This window comes from Lepisosteus platostomus, chromosome 24, assembly GCF_059453375.1.
Source record: "Lepisosteus platostomus isolate fLepPlt1 chromosome 24, fLepPlt1.hap1, whole genome shotgun sequence".
Taxonomy (NCBI): Eukaryota; Metazoa; Chordata; class Actinopteri; order Semionotiformes; family Lepisosteidae; genus Lepisosteus; species Lepisosteus platostomus.
In genome coordinates, this window is record NC_142634.1 from 5,167,308 (window position 1) to 5,188,610 (window position 21,303).

At 45.2% G+C, this 21,303-nt stretch overlaps 1 protein-coding gene across 2 annotated transcripts in view; it reads left to right on the forward strand.

Annotated features, from left to right (window-relative positions):
• Positions 1-1,205: 1,205 nt before the first annotated feature.
• ppil2 (peptidylprolyl isomerase (cyclophilin)-like 2) overlaps positions 1,206-21,303 on the forward strand; it is a 65,836-nt gene continuing 45,738 nt past the window's right edge. Inside the window, exons 1-10 of one of the 2 annotated variants that reach the window (XM_088618223.1) lie at positions 1,206-1,451; positions 1,822-1,871; positions 3,940-3,985; positions 4,066-4,128; positions 5,195-5,246; positions 10,371-10,422; positions 15,849-15,940; positions 16,093-16,182; positions 19,830-19,905; positions 20,172-20,332. In XM_088618223.1, the coding sequence (XP_088474349.1) occupies positions 1,420-1,451; positions 1,822-1,871; positions 3,940-3,985; positions 4,066-4,128; positions 5,195-5,246; positions 10,371-10,422; positions 15,849-15,940; positions 16,093-16,182; positions 19,830-19,905; positions 20,172-20,332 (714 nt within the window). In that variant the 5' untranslated portion in view covers positions 1,206-1,419. The remainder of the gene's footprint in view (positions 1,452-1,821; positions 1,872-3,939; positions 3,986-4,065; positions 4,129-5,194; positions 5,247-10,370; positions 10,423-15,848; positions 15,941-16,092; positions 16,183-19,829; positions 19,906-20,171; positions 20,333-21,303) is intronic. The other variant, XM_088618224.1, reaches the window with a different exon arrangement.

A 21,303-nucleotide genomic window follows, 5' to 3' on the forward strand; every position in this document is an offset into this window, starting at 1 on the left:
GAGGGGCTGCTCTCTAGATATAATAATGACTGCAAGACTCTCATCTGTGGCCTTTCTAATGTTCTGACACAATTGCCTAAAATAGTCCATTCTTGTCAGTTCTGTAACAAATGATTGTGATACACTTGTTTTTTAGCCTCCTTTTGTATTAAAGCCCTTGTCAGAATCTGCCCTTATAACAGTGTGGACTTTGTACGAACTGTTTCTTTGTCTAGTGTTTCGGATGAGACATAAAACCGAGGTCCTGACTCTCTGTGGTCATTAAAAATCCCAGGGCGTATCTAGAAAAGAGTAGGGGTGTAACCCCGGTGTCCTGGCCTAGTTTTCCATTTGGCCCTTACCAATCATGGCCTCCTAATAACCCCCATCTCTGAACTGGCTCCAGCACTCTGCTCTCCTCCCCACTGAGAGCTGATGTGTGGGGAGCGTTCTGGCGCACTATGGCTGCCGTCGCATCATCCAGGTGGGGCTGCACACTGGTGGTGGTGGAGAGGATCCACATTATGGAATTATTATTATTATTATTATTATTATTATTATTATTATTATTATTATTATTATTATTAGAGGCCTTGGAAAAAGTGGAAAGTCAGCGCACTACCTCTGGAAACGTCTAGTCTTCCTGACACCGAGTTAAACTGCCCCCAGCGATACACTCTCCCACACGGAGTGAGAACAGCGTTATATAACCATCACGTCAGCTCGAATCATGTGGCTGGAGTATCTTTCGTGTTCACTGGTATAACGCGATTTTAACGCAAACGAACAATATATTTTTAAATTAAATTAGTTTAAATAATTAAATAAACCTTTTGTAGTGTAAATACTTTAATCCAAGCCAAATGCACAGTAAGACTCTCTGGTTGTATTATTACATTACTCAGTGATTGTCATCTTAAAGCTTACATACTCAGTACAGAAAAGATCTGGCATTTGAAAGCCGGGCCTAACTTAAAAGCAAATGTCGTTCTTTGCTGCGTTCCTTTCACGCCTATTTCAACAAAAAGGATTACCAAAGAAAATGGTTTCTGTCGGTGATGGTTTTACAATACATCCAAAAGTCGACTTTTTTTTACAATGCATCGATAACCACAGATATTTAGTAATTTTAAATGAATTCTGCCGGTAAACTGTACTGGAATTATATCGCCTACTAGTGGTTTGTCCTTAAATTACTACGGCTGTGATTAAGGATAAGGCGGAACCACTTCTGCTGGGCTTCGTGTTGCGGGTCGGAAGGGTGTTGATGTCGTATTGGTGTGTTTTCGGAAGTCGGGAGCGTTTGTGTGTCTTTTTTTTCAAAAACCGTATAGACAAGTGTTCCAGTGTTTGTACAGGCTCTAGTATCGGTCGAAGTGATTAGATAACTTACCCGCAAGTGGTTTTTCTCCTGGATTTGCGTGTTATACCGCCGCCGTCATGGGGAAAAGACAGCATCAGAAAGATAAAATGTAAGTTCACCTGCGTCCTAATTACAACCACTATGCATCTGATCTCCGTTAAATGCTGGTGTTTAAGGTTTTGTTTCAGTATTGGTTCCATAAGCCTGTTAAGATAAATTTTAATATGGTCGCCGAGGCTGCCTAAAATCAGGGATTTATATTATTGTTAGGATTAATGCAAATTAATACAATGATATGTTGGTCAATAGTATATTGTGGAGACAAAGTGAAAAACAATATCGTCTTCCATGTTATCGTATAGCATTCGTTACTATTTTAAATTATTGTAACCTGTGTCGTTTTTCATATACCCTCAAGTCTGAAACTGCCGTTGAAATCACAATGAAAATGTTATGTGATTATTTTCGTCTGTATTCAGGTACATCACCTGCTCCGAATACACACATTTCTACGGAGGCAAAAGAGCAGGTACCGGTGAATGTTTCGTCTGTCTTTACGTCTTTACTGTCCTGCAGCGGAATTTCATGTGTGAGGGGAAGCAAAAACATCAGTATCTGTATTACTTCTTCCCTGGCAAGGCGGTCACTCGCTTTGTCTAGCTCCTTTCTGAGTTTTGCAGTATTTTATGCCGTCTTTGTGTCATTCGCAGCTGTCTGTACTGTGCAGCTAAGCAGGCTTAACCCTGTTTTAAATGTGTGGATGATTATGCTGTTCGCCCAGACTTACTCTCATCGTTTTTACATGCAGGTTTTAAGCTATAAGCTCTCAGTAAACTTCTTCTATGTCGTGCATTCAATATCTGCCATCTCAACATCCTAGAGCTAACTTGAAATCCAAGTTCAGCTCCTAAAAATCACATATCGCAATAAAAATCTAAAATCCGATTGCAAAGCCACATGGAAAAACAAAGCAAACAGTAGAAGATGTAACTGTCATATAAGTCTAAAAAATGTGACTGGATTTAAAAAGACTGGGCATGAACAGGGGACATATAAAACTACAATCAACTGGATGAAGGTCCTGTGTGATGGACACTGAAAAGCAGCCAAACCTTGTGCAGTCATACTATGGAGCCCTGAATGGAAGCAGACATCATGATCAACTCAAAATTGTGCAGGAAGCCAGTGCAGAGACTCCAGAACAGGGGTGATGTTTGCAAGTGACCTAGAGGTACCTGTTAGAAAGAAGTAAGAATAATCAGTCCCTGGAAAAACCACTTTAATGGACCTTTTTTCTGTAACAAAAGCAGATAACATACAGCATGTACACAACAGCCAGGCAGTGTTTCAAAGGTAGAAAAATAATATACATCCAGTTTAAAAGTTAGAGCAGGTTAGACTGTAACCCCACATTCTTGCTTTTGGGTTAAATCTCAGGCAAATTGCCATCAACTGACAGGTTTACAGCACTGGTTTTACTTAATAGATGGGAAGAAATTTGTAACATGACCTTAGTCTTTTCACAGTTGTGATCCTCCCAATTTCAGATTTCATTGGAGAACGCTGAAAACATTATTCCATTTATCCAGTTTTCAAAGCTGACAGCTTCACACGACAGCTCAGCGAGTCACTTTTAACTTCATTTGCCCTGAAGCGAAGTGCAGGGAAACGGGAGTGAAATAAGACAAGCAGAACGGTAAACTGGGATCATACACGAACCTCGGTTTCCAGGGCAGTCAGGAGTGAGCTGTGCAGAATGTGAAGGAGTAAATTCTGTCACTCTAATAGGCTGTGCTATAGAGGCCTGAAACTCCAAAAACCCACTTAGCCAACTCTCATAACCAGATTAAGAAGTGGGAAATTAAACTTAAGTCTAAAACTGTACTAGAACCAGAGGAGGGAAGCAGTCAAACACACTGTGTTCTAAAATACAGTACACGGTACAGTTACTTAAAGGGGAACTGCAGTCCCGATTACTCAGACCAGTTATTAAATCTTGGTAACAAAACCAATTCATTTGCTGGTATGGAGAAATTTGGCAAATTTTGACTTCAGCACAAAATCATGTGAACTTTGTGAAAGTACTGTAAGTTGCCATGTTGTTGCCAAACCCTGGTCTCGCCACGGGTGAGAGTGAGAGTTCCCATGAATGGCAACGCAATTGCAGCCCTTCCTGCTCACTAGTCCCTGTAATGACTTATCTGTGCAGCAGGTATTTCATTGCAGAAATGTTCCAGCATGACCTGCAAGCAGAGTTAACAATTTAGCCGTTTTGTTGGGAAAACTCTCTGGAAGTCGAGAGCAATATTTCCATTGGATGACAAGAGATGTATTCACAAGCCTGCTTACTTTACAGTGTAACAGGGCCACTACATGTCACCAGAAGTTGTGTTGCCTCTATCTGAATCGCAGAACACAGAGCTACAGAGCTGGAAATTTAGTCTATTTTGTAATGTAAATTGGAGGTTTTACACGTAACTGGGTACATTTTATTTTTTATTGAGGTTTGAAACTCATCAATGCTGGTTCTTTCTCACCCTAAAATATAAAAATAGAAATGCAGTTCTTTTAACCTTTTTCCCCCCTTTTCTTTCTAGAAATTCCACAGGCGAATTTCAGGCGCCTGCCCTTTGATCACTGCAGGTGAGGCAAAGTTTCTCTATTCTCCAATGTTCTCCAATTCTCCAGTGGAATTCTCCCAACCACCGGTTTCTGTTTTCCAGTTTGTCCCTGCAGCCATTCGAGTATCCCATGTGCACTCCTGAAGGACACGTCTTTGACCTGCTGTGAGTATTTCTCCTGCTCCCACAGCCTTTAATAACTGGCTAGAGCTGTTTTTTGTATGAAAGCTTCTCTGTTTCACAGCTGCTTGTAATGTAAACATCCATGAATCTCATCCACTTGTTTTTTAAAAGGTGTCTGGGATCCTGCTTCAGTTATGAGGCTGCACAGCCTTAGATGGGTACCTACACCCCAAAAGTCACAGCTACCCCTCGCAAGACACTGGCTCTGCCATAGGGGTGATATGTGCTCCAGGCTTGACATTTGATTCATGTGCAGAATATTGTAAAAACATCATTCTTCCATCTAATAAATATCACCAATCTACATCCTGTGTCTCTTCGACTGCAGCAGAGAAGCTGGTTAACACATTTGTCTTTTCCAGAATTGCTTAATGCACTGCCCTTGAATCCCCTATCTGAATTATCGTTCGTGTTCACAGATATAATGCGATTTTATCGTTAATGAACAATATCTTTATTAAATTGGTCTAAAATCATCATTACCAAATAAAGTTTTCCAAATCTTTAAAATGAATTAATTAATCCCAGCCAAATGCGCCGTAAAAGCTCTGGGTACATTATTTAAATCTTATCTAGAGTCCCAGAGCTCTGGAATTCTATGCCCAGGGATACTGGAGAGTTGCCTTCCCTAGTGCATTCATAGTCTAGACTCAAAACCTTTTGAGAGAGGATTTTATTTAATCAGTGTCTGTCTGCTGCACTAATGACCTTGTATCATTTGCTGCAGCTGCTCGTGTTTCTTCTATGCTCCTTTTGTAATTTGCTATCCTTAAACTTCGTTTTTTTTCTACACCTGTTGTAAAGTGCTTTGTGATGCTTTTTCTAAAGGTGTCATAAAAAATTAAAGGTTATTATTCAGCCAGATGCTTTCTCCCGGTTTTATAATAAACCTAAATATTATTTCCGATAAAGTGCTTAGTATGTTTTGTCTCTGCATTAACAGGACACTTGACTGTTTCAGAATTCATATTTTGGTCACTGTAATGCCACTGTTTGTCATAACCAGGCTTTACAGTTACTGTACACAACCTTCGTCTCCTTTGTGCAGGAGCATCGTTCCCTGGATCAAGAAGTTTGGGACTAACCCGATCACTGGAGAGGTGAGTTGTGTCAGAGGCTGAAGAAAAAATTCTTGTGATCTCGTCTCTGCAGCTGAAACGACATGTTGGAGTTGTGGTGCAGCCCCTCTGATAGTGGGTTTTGAAGACTGTATCCAGAAATATGGATGTGCTACACCTTTATGAATTAAGGTGAACTGGCTTCATCACTCTGCTCTCCTCCCCACTGAGAGCTGGTATGTGGGGAGCAGACTGGTGGATCATCCAGGTGGGGCTGCACACTGGTGGTGGTGCAGGGGATCCCCATTACCTGTAAAGCGCTTTGAGTGGAGTGTCCAAAAAGCGCTAGCTAAGTGTAAGCAATTATTAATTAATTTATTCTTTGCTTCCATAATTTCTCTAGATCAAAATGTTCTTGCATTTTTTTGTTATTAAGACGACTTTGCTCTTCTGATCCGACCTGTATGGCAGATTGGTTTTCATTCCATCGTTATGAGTTACCACCTGATTTTGCTGAATTGGACCAATGACACTGTTTTCCAAATCCTGCCGTGGGCAGTGACTTAAAGAGACCAAAAAACCCCTACAGAAGGATGGACTTTACAGAGATTTTACCGTCCCTGAGGCTGATTTTTTTTTCAATCTTCTTCTGCTGTTCTTTGAGTCACAGAAGTTGGTAAACCCAACAAAGTCATTGTAGACCGTGTCGTGGGTTGTAATGCTGTTGTGGTCTGCGCAGTAGGTAAGGGAACGATCACCTGTGATGTGATGAGGTGTTGGGTTCTATGAGCAGAAAGGGCAGTAGCTCTTTTGTGTCTGTCTATCAATCATCTATCTTAAAACCTCGGAAAAGTTGCAGACAAAAACAGGCCACTGCGTTGAATGCACTTCCCTGTAGTTTTGCTTGTGTCCCTGTGTTGTGTTTTGTTGTCGGCTCTGGAGTCTACTGGGTTGATCTTGCTACTACCTTTAGCTTAATTTTAAATAATTGATTCAGGTTCCCTTGTAGTCTTCCCTGTTGCGGACTTAACAGGTCTGGACACGTTCTTCTAACCTGTCAGCATAGGGCATCCCTTTAGGACCTGAGAACATAGATGTTATGTGTGATGTACGATACTGCATGCCCCATTTATATTCAGTAATGCTGTTGCTTTTCTAAATCATTGTCGACTCAGCTCAGGACTCTTTTTACCATTTGCATGATCCTCTAGTTCATTTCTGGTCATCCTTAACCTCAATGTCCATTTACCAGACGTAAGACTTCCAGGTCTCTAATTATTGCAATCTCTGCAGTTTCCCTCACGGGATCAATAAAGTATCTATCTATCGGTATCTCGACTGTCATACTGTGTCGGCTGAGTTGCAGACAGGCTTTTGGCCACTAGGTGGTGCCAGATGCTGTCTTGTGTCTGGGAGCTCAGAGGTGAAATGGCTAGAGAGGCAAGCTCAGTCCTGGCTGGATTCGCTGTTCCAAAGCACAGATAAGAACGAGCCTCCAATAGGAAGAGAATGCAAGGCCTGTGTTAAGGGACAGACCGTGTGACAGGCGGAAGTGAAGAGGTTATTAATCTGAAGTGGTGGAGAGCACTTTGCAGATGATAAGAAGGGAGACGATGAGGAAATCTAGACCTACAGATTCAGGCAGTGTTTTAGCCCGAGGCTGGTTGTGGGTTTCATGCAGACCATCTCTCCTGCTGCGAGACTGTCACGAGTGCCTGGCCCGAGGAGTGTGTGCACAGCACATCTGGGACTGATGGCGGTGCAGTGGGGCTCCTCTGTGACGTTCAGGCAGAAACAAGCAAGTCTCAGCGACCTACAGTATGGCTGGTCAGATCTGTTCTGGTCCCTGTGGCATTTCTGTGTGCCTGTGAGTTCGACACCAGCCATACGGCCAGAGATGGGCCCACAGACAACCGCCCTTGGCAGTCGTGTCTGAAGTGCACTTTAAACCATGAAGAATGGGCTAAATTAACAGTTGATAAACTGATTGTTGTCGGTCCTCTTCTGCATTTACCACTTCAAGAAAATGACCACTGTCTTATTGCATTGTAGTTTTAATTGAGCGTTGAGGTCCTCGTCATGTAGTTCGTTTTGAATCGCTGTGGAATGACAGACATGGAATTTAAATCATGTTTATTGTGTTGCTTTTCTGCTTCCTCAGCACAATTTGCATCAGTTTGGAACTTATGAGCACCAGGACAGATCAAGGCCCCGATTCGATTGGCAAAAGCTGAAAATGGCAATGATTCAATTGCCACAGAGAGCTTTTCTGACTGAATTTTAGACAATTTGGTTCTGAGAAGCCCACATTTCCCTCCCCCTCCCTGCTCATTTGAGCCTCAGGACTCTCGCACTCAGAAACGCTTGGCATGTCTGTATTTAGGCTATTGTGAGATAACACCCACCGAACGGAAGAGCTGCACTGCTGCGTTCTTTTGTCATTTTGGTGAGAGAACCGAGCAGCTGGGGCCGCAGTCCTCTGGCAGAGCAGTTCCTCTGGACCATGGCTGTTTGAGGGCTTTATTAGAAACAAGCCTGGGCAGGTTCTGCTGGCTGGGCGGTGCTATTAAATAAGGTCAGTATTGCTGCCAGGCTCTGATAGTCAGCAGTAATCACCATCTCACGATCTCACCGTTTTCAGTAAAGGAGTTTTCAGACCAGTTTTGGTTTAAGCAGACAGCACCCCTGCAGGTTTTGACAGAGGGGTTTCGTTTCTCCATGGGCAGGCCACTTGATATGTTTTGGATGATTCTCTCTTGCTCATTTCTGGTTGTATTAGGGCAAAATAATACGGAGTGGCACTGTGGCTCAGGATCTGCGCCTGTGGCTTGAAGGTTGCCGGCTCAAATCCCGCGGCCGGCAGAGGAATCCTACTCCGTCGGGCCCCTGAGTAAGGCCCTTCACCCCAACTGCTCCAGGGGCGCCGTATAAATGGCTGACCCTGCGCTCTGACCCCCAGCTTCTCTCCCTGTCTGTGTGTCTCATGGAGAGCAAGCTGGGGTCTGCAAAAAGACAAATTCCTAACGCAAGAAATTATATATGGCTAATAAAGTGATCTTATTTTAAAAATGAAGTGTCGCAGCTCTTGGTCACTCGTCGACATTAATTATAGAAAATATGTCGCAGGATATCTCGCCCTGTGACACCGGTAAGAAACAACCACACAGCTGCAGCTGTCAATATGATGACCAGGTAAAAGTATTAGAGATCCTTAGATGCACAGGCAGAAGCACCGATCATTTCTTCTTCAGCAGTGACACGTGAACCAGGGGCACCTGTGGAAAGTATGTGGAAGTGCATTTAAAATCAAAGACAGGAGCCACTTTTTTGTACCCAAAGATTAAAAAAAAAAAAAAACAGCCGAGCTGTTCAATCCAAGGCCCGTTCTTCTTTAAAGAAACTGCTGGATGAGATCCTTGGATTAACTACAAGCTACCAAATGGGATCTGTTTCGAAGCCATTCCTCTGCAGTATCTGCTCTGTGACACACACGAGCTTGTGCCGATCTGGCTCGGCCCCTGCTTGGCTGGCGGAGGAGAGTAAAGGATTAGGGAGATGGGGCCTGAGTAGCACTTGAGGGATTGACCACTCTCCGTTCTAATCACAGGGGGGAGCGTCTGAGTTCCGCTAAACCCGAGAGCTCAGCCCGGGTGATGTCATGTGTGGAACCCTCCAAACCCATTAGGGACCTCACAGCGGGAGATGTCATGTTGGAGCAATTGCTGTCTCGATGCTGTGACTCACACTATTGGCTTACGGGGTTTGACGCAGCCCCAGACAGACACTGGATGATACCAGTGTCTGCTGCTATTCCTATTTGTTTGGCAGAGTATTTGCCAGCAGTGTCTGTCCATCTGTCCGCGTGGCTGATGCCTACGCAGCACATCGGAGTCATTATTCAGTGGTTGATTCATTTTGCATGTCAGTGTTTCCAGACAGACAGGTCTCAGCCTTCTGTTCGTACGGCAGGTGTGGCTGAGGTCACCCCATGGACACAGAGGCACCCCCAGAATAAGGCTCTCTGTCTAAGAAAACTCCGGCAGAATGCGCTGCCTCTAATGTTGTAATGGGTCTCGACCAAAGATCACCCCCTCCAGTGTATCGGGCCAGTCCTTGGGGCGCATCGAGTGGCATCGAGGGCGCTTGCTCTGGCTCGGCGTCTCTGCCAACAAGACGGGGGGGGGGGGCGAAACGGTCGGCTCTTCGTGGCACTACGTGCAGAGAGGTGGGGGTGGGTGGCAGAAAGGCTTGCCGAAACACTTTCTCCCCGGCCCATTTCCTTCCGTGTGATGAGCCGCCAACGCCTGCGCCGGGGCCTTATTCCTCTCCTGCTGCCGGCGTGTGTTCTTTCCTCCCTGCCTGCAGAGCCGCGGTGCTATTTTGGCCCTGGCATTGACGTAGAGTCGGCTCCTGCACCTCTTCCCAGCTCCGATGCGCTGCCGTGCTGCAGCTCTCGGATGGTTTCCATGGCAAATTTGAATGGGGCCTTGACTCAGCCCTGAGAACCGAGCGCTCCAGGTTGCTGAAAGCCCGCTGGTTGCTCCTTTTTTTTTTTTGTACGTGGCTGTTTTCAAATCCTTAAGCTTCATTTTTCACCCTAAGGGCTCCGGTAAAGGTCCCAAAGACAAAAGAGGCCATTCAAACATAAGGAAAACTGGCCCAAGGATGAAACACTTGCCCTATAAAGACATATTCCTGGCCCTATGGAACCAGAGTGTGTAGGCTGTGTCCCTCTATAGGAATGGAAGAGATACAGTTAACTCTATGATGTTGTGTGAAAAATAAAACAGGATGTAGGTATATAAAGCTCAATTTTTCTATTTAGTGGGTTGAAGTTATGATGACAGCCAAGGCCTGTGCTTTGCTTTTGTGTTTGTTTTTTTTCTCCAAAATCAAATGATTAATTTAGCAGTTGGAGCTTATGCCTTTCTGCTACAATCAAGTTCCTGTCTTGCCATGGATAAGATCACTTTATTACGGCGCCCCTGGAGCAGCTGGGGTGAAGGGCCTTGCTCAGGGGCCCAACGGAGTAGGATTCCTCTGCCGGCTGCGGGATGTGAACCGGCAACCTCCCAGCCACAGGCACAGATCCTGAGCCACAGAGCCACCGCACTGCCCCGATGTTGTTTTTTTAAGGCGTTCATGTTTTTCCATTCCTCTTTCTAGAAACTGGAAGCGAAGTCGCTCATCAAGCTGAACTTTGTCAAGAACAACGAAGGTATGCGATGGCGCGGACGTGACCCTCTCACCCTGTTCATTTTTATTTGAGTGCCAAAGGTGTGGCTGCTTGTTACAGCAGTCTGTACAACACTGCACGGTAATGCCTAATTTCTGTTCTGTTTTTTTTTTCACATTTATGACCTCAGCAAGGTCATATGAGGTATTGTGTTAATTCTGAGGACTTTTTTTCTAAAGTTTGTAAACAAGGGGGCGATTGTGTTGCTCGTTTTAGCTTTGAGGAGCTCGATTTGGATCACATCCAGCCGTTTCTTGAAAGAAGCCGGGTATCGACTTTGATGTGGCTGGGTAGCTTGTTCCACCCTCCCACCACTCTTTGCGTAAACATGGGCCTCCTGTTCTCAGTTTTAAACAAACAACCTCTTAGTTAGTTTCCACTTATGTGGTTCTCTAGCTTATTACTCTGAAGAAGTCCTTAGGTGGTAATAATAATAATAATAATAATAATGACTTACACTTATATAGCTCTTTTTTGGACACTCCACTTAAAGCGCTTTACAGGTAATGGGGATCCCCTCCACCACCACCAATGTGACGCATTAACCTGGATGATGCGATGATAGGTGGGGCTTTATCAGTGCCTTTGAGTACTTGGATCAGTTTAGAAAATTTTAACCTCTCAGAGTAGGATGCTTTGCATCTTTAAGCCCACGAATGTCTCGGTTTGCTCTTGTACTGATCCAAGAGCAGCAGCAGTATATTCTGTGTATTGTTGTGACCTAAAGTGTACACAGTATTCTAGATGGGGTCTCAGTAGTGTTTTGTATAATTATCACATGATGCACTATGTGGAGAAAACCCACTAAACAGAGGCGTGTAGATCAGTTAATAGAGTACCTCTGTGCTGAGTAAGTGGGAACAGCGCACAGCCAGACGATCACCATAGTGTATTTAATTATCAACAGGGAGAGTGAGTCTGAGTCAGCACTCGGGAGTTGTCTGTCTGCACAGCAGTACCGCAGAAAAAGCGTTGGGATATCTCCTGACCCCTGAAAGTATCAGAGTGTATCACCAGTCATGACCAGGTCATTGCAACATAACAGTCCAGCTCGTCTCCATTCAACTTCAAATTCTTGGGCTTCCTCTTCACACCCACTGGAACGGAGGCGTGAGTGTGTTTGTGTACATTGCCGTGCCGCGGTCAGGACGCGCCAGCGTCATCACAGACGGTGCGCGTCGCTTCTCATTGGCCGAGACAGCCAGGTGGGCCGCCTCTCCGGCGGCTTATTCAGCCCCTTACGCTTGAAGGCCTCGGCAGCCCAGAGGGATTACAGTAATGCTTGGTTATCTAGGTTATGGCTGTGCTCCAGCCCTGTGTTTCTGCAGACCTGGGGGTGGGGGGGCGGGGGAGCGGGTTTGCGGCGGGCCGGACTCCCTGCAGCGTAGTGATCGGCTCGCCAGGAGGGGGCGCTGTTTGGTAACTGCACGATGCTGTCTGTACCCACACGCACCCTTCTGACTCTCCTGGGGCAGTTAAGAGCTGGATGTGTTTGGGTTAGGGCAGTTTTGGGGGTGCGTGGGATGCAGCGATTTGATCTAAACCAAAAAGCAACGTAGGAAAAAAAGGTTTTTCTGTAGAGTTAGGCAGGATCAGAACATCAGGAAATCATGACGGCAGGAGCAAATGGGCTCAAGCCTTCGCCAACTTTTGAGAAGCAATGGTTTAGTTGGCACGCTGCCTCCCACTCCCACACTGCCCCCTTTTATAAGCAACTGGAGCACAGGCACTTACAATTTGCGTTCAGCTGATCTGCTAAATGGCCATTTTCTATTCCGTTCTCACTGCTGGCCCTGTACACAGCTTCACCGCTGTGCTCCAGAATTGCTTCTGCAGAGCTGTGGCTGTGTAAGTGCTACCAATAAGAAGCTGCTAAACCATATGCGAATATGTTAATGACCTCCTTCCCAGCTGCAGTTGCTAGAAGTAATCAGTGCTGTAATTGCTTTCTCTTATCAGTTGTAATCTTGCAGCTCTGAAGTGTGGACGTCTTGGCAGGGTTTCGCTGTCTGTGAAGATAAATATAGCGGTGGGGCCCGGCAGCAGCTGATCTCTCAGTGCTGTGGCGCACTGTAAACAGAGATATATCAAGCCAGGCAATCAGGGGAGTCTTGTTTGCTTGTGCAAGGACGGTCTTCGTCTGCAGGCGCACGTTCAGACATGATCAGGAATTGGCAGAGAATGTGTTCTTGGGTGCAGTTGCTGTTTTTGGTTGTGCTCTTACGGCTTGGAAGCTCATCAGCGGGGCTTTCGGGTTTGGGGCACATCTGTTTCCTGAAGGTCCCGTGCTTTTTGTCCCTGCAATTTAAGCCCTGCTGGATAGATCGCAATAATGTTAAGTGTTTTTCCTCTAAAGTGGATTTTTTTAGGTATCCACAGTTCATGCCTCCAATATTAACATTTTTATTATTATTGAACAGGCAAGAGCAAGTTTTATAGTTCGAAACTGTGGAGAGCTCTGACATCATACATTTTCACTGAATATCTTTAATTCTGAATGTAAGTCTGAGATGTTTTTTTTTTATTGAGCAAGTAGGTATCGTTTATTATGGCAAGGGAGCTATTAGGAATGTTTATTGCAGCACCAGATTTTATTTTCTTTCTGCCTCATATATGTGTGGCTTCTAACTGTCCTTCTGCTTGTCATAGCTGGAGCTAATCTTTCTACCTCTTTTTTTAAAAAAGCACAACGATATCACAAAGAACATTTTGCCAGTCGCTAATTGCTCTGAGGTTTTCGTTCTGTCTCTTCCAGAAAGAGGCCAACATGCTTCAGCAGCATGACTGCTTGTCCTGTTCCACGCACCTGCAGCCTTTAGTGTTAAGAAACCCCTCCGCTTAGTGTCCACTGGTGTGTCCACAGGGTTAACTCCATCAATACCTTCTGGGAGATGACCTGAGTCATTGTGCGGTTTTTTATATTGAAAAGCTGCTCATCATTCCATTCTGCTGTTTTACAACATAGGAAAGGTCAAATCAAGAGGAGCCCATAAGGTCTATCCAGCCCATTTTGCAGCCAGTAGCTAATTGATCCCACGATCTCATCCAGCTGTCACATGAAGCCCATGTGTCCACTTCAACAACATGGCTGTGTAACTTATTCCATGCCCCCACAATCCTTGTACTTTATGTACAGCGCCCGTACACTGGGATCATACCACTACAGCACCAGTACTCCCTCCTGGGTCCTACCACTACAGCTGCGTTACACCTGGGTCATACCACTACAGCACCAGTACTCCCTCCTGGGTCATACCACTACAGCTGCGTTACACCTGGGTCATACCACTACTGCACCAGTACTCCTGGATCATACCACTACTGCACCAGTACTCCTGGATCATACCACTACAGCACCAGTACAACTGGGTCGTACCACTACTGCACCAGTACTCCCTCCTGGGTCATACCACTACAGCACTAGTACAACTGGGTCATACCACTACAGCACCAGTACAACTGGGTCATACCACTACAGCACCAGTACACCTGGGTCATACCAGTACTCCTGGGTCCTACCACTACAGCTGCGTTACACCTGGGTCATACCACTACAGCACTGGGTCATACCACTACAGCTCCGTTACACCTGGATCATACCAGTACAGCACCAGTACTCCTGGATCATACCAGATTCCCTTGAAGTCTTTTCTGTCGAAGAATGAAAAGGTTCGTTTAGCCTGTCAGCAGAGGCCTGTGCTGCAAGCCCAGCAGTTGGTGGTGAGACATTAAGATAGAATGTCTGAAAGGAGCTGAGCCGTGCCACTGGCTGGCTCTGCCCAAGCGCTGGCGCATGACTGGCAGTGCGCGGTCAGGACAGGTCTGGGATTCGTCAGCAGCGTGAGGTCTGGCTCGCTCTGTCTCTGCACCCCCACCCCCTGCAGCGTTCCTTTAATACCGACTGGCTGTCGGGAGGCAGCTTTGAATGAAGTTAGCAGAAAGATTTGTCGTTTTAATTAGAAAGCTGACAGTGCAAGTAACCACAAAAGCACAGTGGCAATCCCAGCCAAAGCTATGTAAGTGCTTACTATGATTTACCGACTAAATGTGTTTACTGCAAACAAACGTGCAGCATGTCTGCAGGTCACCACAGAAGGCTGTCAGTGTGGGTTATTTGCTTGTTCATGTGTCAAGAATGTACTATAGCCAGCATCTGTGCACCCTGTAACTCACAAACGGCAGCCCACTGAAGCTCAGTGCTAGTACCTCGATGGGAGACTCCTGGGAAAGCTAAGGTTGCTGCGAGCAGAGGTGTTAGTGGGACCAGTAGGGAGCACTTACTCTGCAGTCTCTGTGGGTCGTGATGCCCTAGTATGGTGATGGGGGCACTATACTGTTAACAAAAAGACCTCGTCCTTCAGATGAGGCGTAAAACCGAGGTCCTGACTCTCTGTGGTCATTTAAAATCCCAGGGTGTTTCTCGAAAAGGGTAGGGGTGTTACCCCAGTGTCCTGCCCAGATTTCCTCCTGGTCTTTACCAGTCATGGCCTCTTAATAATCCCCATCTCTGAACTGGCTTCTCCTCCACACTGAGAGCCGGTGTGTAGGGAGTGTTCTGGCCCACTCTGGCCACTGTCACATCATCCAGGTGGGGGTGGAGGGGATCCCCATTACCTGTAAAGCTCTTTGAGTGGAGTGTCCAGTAAAGAGCTATATAAATGTAAGGAGTTATTTTATTTAAGAAAGCTTACAGACGAAAGAAGGCCCATCAGCCTATCTGGCCTGTTTGATAGGTAGCAATTAACTGATCCAAGAGTCTCATCCAGTTTTTCCTTTAAAGAACCCAGGGTAGTGGCTTCAACAACATGGAGCTTGTTTCACACCCCCCCCCCTTCCTTTTGGGTGAAGATTTTTCTTCTCTTTAAATATCTCTTTAAAACATTTAGTATTCCCAGAAATAAACTTGCACTAGCAGTACGATTTTGATCTCCCTACATGCATTGCATTGCTTTGTTTCAGCCCAGGTCTAGACCCTGCATGACACAAATGCACTGTGGGACACGTTCTAAGCCAGGGCTGGCTGTGTTTTAAATCACAGTGGTTGGTACTATAGTATTGCAAAGACGGAGGGTGTGCATGTCTTTTCACGCTTTCTAGAAGTTAATTTATTATGAAATTGTTAATAAATGACACATGATTAATATCTGAGTGGAAAATGTCCAGTTCTGCTTTGAGTGGAATGTCCAGAAAAGCGCTATATAAGTGTAAGCAATATTATTATTATTATTATTATTATTATTATCTGTATAGAACAATGCCATCTCCATATTTTAGGAAATATTTAAGTATCCCTTCCTGTCAGTTTGTGGCGAACTGCTCCCATTTAGATCTGGTCCCTTATACTGTATTAGAGGAAACAAAAATATGTAATACTTATTTTCTCTTTTTCTTTTGCCATTCTGAATTAGGAAAGTACCATTGCCCTGTGCTGTACACTGTCTTCACAAATAACTCCCACATCGTGGCCAACCGCATGACTGGGAATGTCTTCTCTCACGAGGTGAGTCGCTCAGGTGCAGGAGTACCCAAGAGGACACAATGTCAAAGCTTCATGCTCCACTGTGAGCCCATTCTGTGTCTGTGCACAGCTGTTTTGGGAGGATCTTGGAGATTTGCTGTGTAAAACCGCTGCTCTTTTTTTGTTCGCCACAGGCAGTGGAACAGCTTAATATCAAAACCAAAAGTTACAAGGATCTGCTGACCGATGAGCCCTTCACCCGGCAGGACATTATCACCCTGCAGGTACAGAGCACCCCCAATCTGGCTGTCGCCCCTCCAGGCTCCCAGCATCTGTCCAAGACAAGTTCACGTGCGGATCTGGGTTCTTTTTCCAACTGGCTAGCCATGCTAACTTTTGGGGGAAAAAGGGGGAGGGAAAAAGTTCACTTTTATTAGAAACATCTGGATTTCCTGGCGGGACACCTGTATCAGTTTATTGCAGTGGATTTTCCCTGTATTTAGGCATCTTTCTAGTGATTCTGCTCTAACTTACACCAGAATTATGCTCTAGTTTGGCATAGTTCCCTCCAGTTTGCCCCGTGCTGTACAAAACCCCTTTCTGATTAACTACAATTTTACTGTTTACAACACTATACTCAACCTCTTAATTTTTCTTTACTCTGCATTATAATTTCAGCATAGTCTCCTCGGCGTGCACTGTGCTTTGCTACACTTTGCTTTGGTTTGGCCATGACATCCCACATATTAAAGAGTACTTTGGAATCTGTTCTCAGGTGTGGGTGAAATTGGATGGTTAGCAGGCCTCAGTGCTCAGTGCTGTATGAGTGTGTTCCCGACAGAGGTAAAGAGAGGAGTTTGCAGTGTTCAGCCCTGGCCTGGTCATCGTGTTGAGTGTTGGTTTACCTTGACAAATCATTCTCTCCTTCATGCTTTCAATTTCTGTGGCTTCTGGCATTTCTCAGGAAATTATGCGAAAGCTGCTAAGTGACTAATGCTTTAGGAAGCAGGAGAGCAATGAAAGGGTACAGAGTCCAGTACCACACGGACAGGAGAGGCAGAGGAGTTAGTTAATACAATCACTCTAGAAGTGTTTCGAAAGAATGACCCTGAAAATCTTCGGTTTTGCAACCTGAGTTGTGGTGCAATGCATTTTACAAGACTGGAAAGTTTTATTACGCGTTTAGAGTCAGCAGCCAGTTCCTGTTTCCATCTGTAAAATGGGTCAGGAAGCTGGATTTCCATTTTTTTGTGTGTTTATTTGTGTGACAACTTATATTTACACCCACTTACAACTGGGTTTTGACTTGATCAGTCTCGCTCACGTCTCGCATGGGATTTGTACCTGCAACCCTAACTGCTGTGCCACATTGACAACTTTCATAATTTTCTTTTGATGTATAATTTGCTGCCCATTCCATGTGTGTGGTAGATTGTAGGTCAGTGCAAGCGTCAATGTCTAAGCAGCAACAGGGTATTTGCATGTTCAAGGGTGGATTTGTCATGCTTCCAAACTTTCTTGGTGTATTGTTTCAGCTTAATGAATTGAATTAAACAGTTTGCGTGTTATCTTAGCTAAGACGTAAGGACTAGCTTGACAAATGCCAACTGGAATGCTAATTGAATGTGCTGCATTCAATAGCAGATTTCTTTTTTGTTGTTTTCATAGAAGACGACTTTTTTTTGTCCTTAAAATGAAATAATGAAAAAAAATTATGAAATCATTCAATTGGCAAATTCAGGATGCCCTTCCCCTGTGACCCCCTAAATAAAGTGGGCAATTGAGCTTTAATGAGATGTTGGTCAGTTGTGTCCAGTGCCTCAGGCAATGTGACGCTTTGATCCAAGACATACAAGACATCCTTTGTTCGTTGGTGTTGTCAGTGTAGGCTGTTGTGTTTACTAAATGTCCTTTTCTTTCCATTCCTCGAATTGTGAGGAGCGCAGAGATTTCCAAGAAACTTAATGACGCATGCAATGCTTTGAATAAGTTCTCCGAAAAGCTTATCAGGATTGGAAAAAAGAAAAGATAAATGAGGAAGAGCTTTTCAAGATGAAAGCCCAACGATCACTTTGGCTGGATAGGCCAAACTCGCTTCCAGTTTCTAGAAAGAGGAAAGGAAAAACATGAACGCCTCAAAAACACAACATTGGGGCAGTGCGGTGGCTCTGTGGCTCAGGATCTGCGCCTGTGACTGGAAGGTTGCCGGTTCAAATCCCACAGCCGGCAGAGGAATCCTACTCCGTTGGGCCCCTGAGCAAGGCCCTTCACCCCAACTGCTCCAGGGGCGCCGTACAATGGCTGACCCTGCGCTCTGACCCCCAGCTTCTCCCCCTGTCTGTGTGTCTCATGGAGAGCAAGCTGGGGTCTGTGAAAAGACTAATTCCTAATGCAAGAAATTGTATAGGGTTAATAAAGCAACATTATTATTATATTATGAAACAAACAAAAAAAAACAGGAGGTGCTTGTTCTGCACACAGGACATTGCCAATTTCTTCACAGCTGACACTTTCTCAGCTGGATAGTGCACTTTTTTCAAAGTGGCCTTTCTGTGCTTTGCATTGCGTTAGACGCTCCGCCTTGTAATGCACTCGATTTTAATTCCTGCCCCCCCCCCACACACACACACACACGGCAATGGTGTTCTGCTGCAGCACACGAGCTGCTGAATCTGTGGAGCCTCTTGCATGCCAGCGTCCAGCTCGGGGACAACATCAGGAGCCTGCTCTTCGTCGCTGCCTGTCGCCCATTTTCAGCAGCTTCTTTTCTTATCTCTGCAGAACAAACAGTAAATCTCCCGTTATCCTTCACTACAATGTTTACTTGAAGGATAATGCATAGGATTTTTGTCAGGGCTTGAAATTAATTGTTGAAAATGAGAGGGAGTTCCCCCTTTACGTGAAACTGGGGGGATTTCAGCATCTTAATCCCCTTTTATGAATTGGCTACATCACTCTGCTCTCCTCCCCACTGAGAGCTGGTGTTTGGGGAGCGTTCTGGCGCACTATGGCTGCCATCACATCATCCAGGTGGGGCTCCACATTGGAATCCCCATTACCTGTAAAGCGCTTTGAGTGGAGTGTCCAGAAAAGCGCTATATAAGTGTAAGCAGTTATTATTATTATTATTATTATTATTATTATTATTATTATTATTATTATTATCTTGGGCGGGAATAATACTAGACCAATGAAACGAGAGTATCAAAATAATTATTACACAACACAAGCTTCATTGTAAATACTGTCCTACCTTGTTGTCAATCTGTCTTTCATTGCCAACCGCCTCTCCATTGAAGGTACAAGAAAACAGGAGAAGGTTGAGTGTTTTTTTCTCTTCCTTATCAAGCAGGCCACGTATCATGTTGTCAAACGCAGGCTTTTGTGTATGACCGTCTAACAGTTTGTCTGCTTTAAAGTTGTTACCTTCGAGGGAGCCGAAAAAGTCCCTCGCTGAGGGCCCAGGATGCACTAATATCTCTCCCAGTCCTTCGTTAGTATAGTGAACCACAGGTGGAGAAGTCTGTCTTCCCTTTGAAAATGCTTTGAGAGAAGGACTACATGCACCAGTATATCTTTCATCAAGTGACAGAGAGCCAGAAAGTTGAATTGTCCGACAGCAATATGAAGACATTTGGCTTTATCGGAGTCCCGAGTGCTCTCGGGCCTTTTAGTGATCTGCCCAAAACTGACACTGCACTTTGAATTGACAACCATCTCATTGTATGCGGTAAACTTCAGTGTTGGCTGCTCCAGTTGTTTCTGGAACTCATGTAGCTTGTCGCTTCTTACACGCATGTTGTTTCTCAGTCAATTAGTAAATCCAGTTATTGCTTTATTTCTTAAAGCATATTTCATAACTATCACCTTGTTGAAGAGACCAGAAAACATGTCATGACGGTTGTTTTCACTGCTTTTTTTTTTTCCCAAGGACCCCACAAACCTGGACAAGTTCAACGTCTCCAACTTCTTTCACGTGAAGAACAACCTGAAGGTCCCAGATCCAGGTGCGTAGATCTAGGCGCCTGCTCTGACGTTATTTGTGTCGTTTCGTCAGACGCTACATTTTAGGGGCACGTATTGCGCTGCTGGTCTCCGGACTCCAGGTGCGTTCCGAGGACAGGGTCCTGTTCCTCCGGGCTGGAGCTCTCCCTGCGTCTCCCTGCGTCTCCCTGCGTCTCCCTGCGTCTCCCTGCGTCTCCCTGCGTCTCCCTGCGTCTCCCTGCGTCTCCCTGCGTCACTGCTCAGCTGCTCTCTGTTCTGCACCTTGCAGATGAGGAAAAGGCCAGGCTGGACCCCTCGTACCACCTGAAGAACGCCAACCTGGAGACCAGGGAGACGCTTGCCGAGCTCTACAAAGACTTCAAGGGCGACGAGATGCTCGCAGCCACCATGAAAGAGCCCGAGAAAAAGAAGACCGACAGGCTGAACGCGGTAAGAGGGATTGGGAGGCACAAACGGAGCAGCTCCAGGCAGCACTGTACGCCCTGACAGCTTCTCAAAACGTCTTTTGTGTGTTATGTTCGGGCTGTGCTTTAATGGCTTTGAAGGGTGTTCTAGAAAAACTGTTTTGTGCAGAATGTGAAGACCTGGGAGATTTGCAGCTCGTTTGTTTGTCGAATCTGGACCGCTGGGTTTCTCTTCTTTTTTTTTCGGAGAGTGACTGCGAGCGCTGGAAATTGTGCAGAACATTTATACAGAAAGTTATCGCGGGAATGTGATTTCCTGAAGTGGAGGAGTGGCTCAGGGTTGTCATGAACTGCGAGGCTGTTGAGGCTGTTCGTGTGAAACGCTGTATTTGCACGGGAGCAAGCAGAGACAAAGCACAGCGCTGTGTAGCGGTACACCGTAATTCCATTTAGCCATTTTTATTTCCTTTTTGTTTATTGCCTCTGAAGTTTTCTTTTCTCTGGGACAAACGAGATCGCTGGTTGTCCTGGGTTTCAGTTCCAGCTGACGGGCCACCAGAACTCCCCTCTGCTCCTGTGTTTCGTGTTCCAGCCCGTCATTCTGCTACACCAGCTATGGAAACAACCTCAGGGCTGTTTCTGCAAAGTAGGGAAAAAAATGTCCCCAAGGGCTAAGATAAGTCCATCTAGCCCGCAATATTGGTGAAATGGGCTTGTTTGAACCAAGGCCTGTAACCGGCTATCTGGGTTAGTCACATACCAGCCAGAGTAACTTGTTATACAAAAAATATTCCCTTAAATAATGTAGTTCGGGTCTTTATAGCTCATTTTTTCAAAGAACACTTAACGTGTTTAGTGCAGAAAAGATACTTAAGCTCAACCAGGCCTTTCCAAATAGATTTTGTAAGATCAGCAACACAATGGTGATTTCCAGTCCATTCCTGTTGTTCTGCGCTAGAGAGCTTGTTTTGACCATTAATTTCATTTCATCATGGG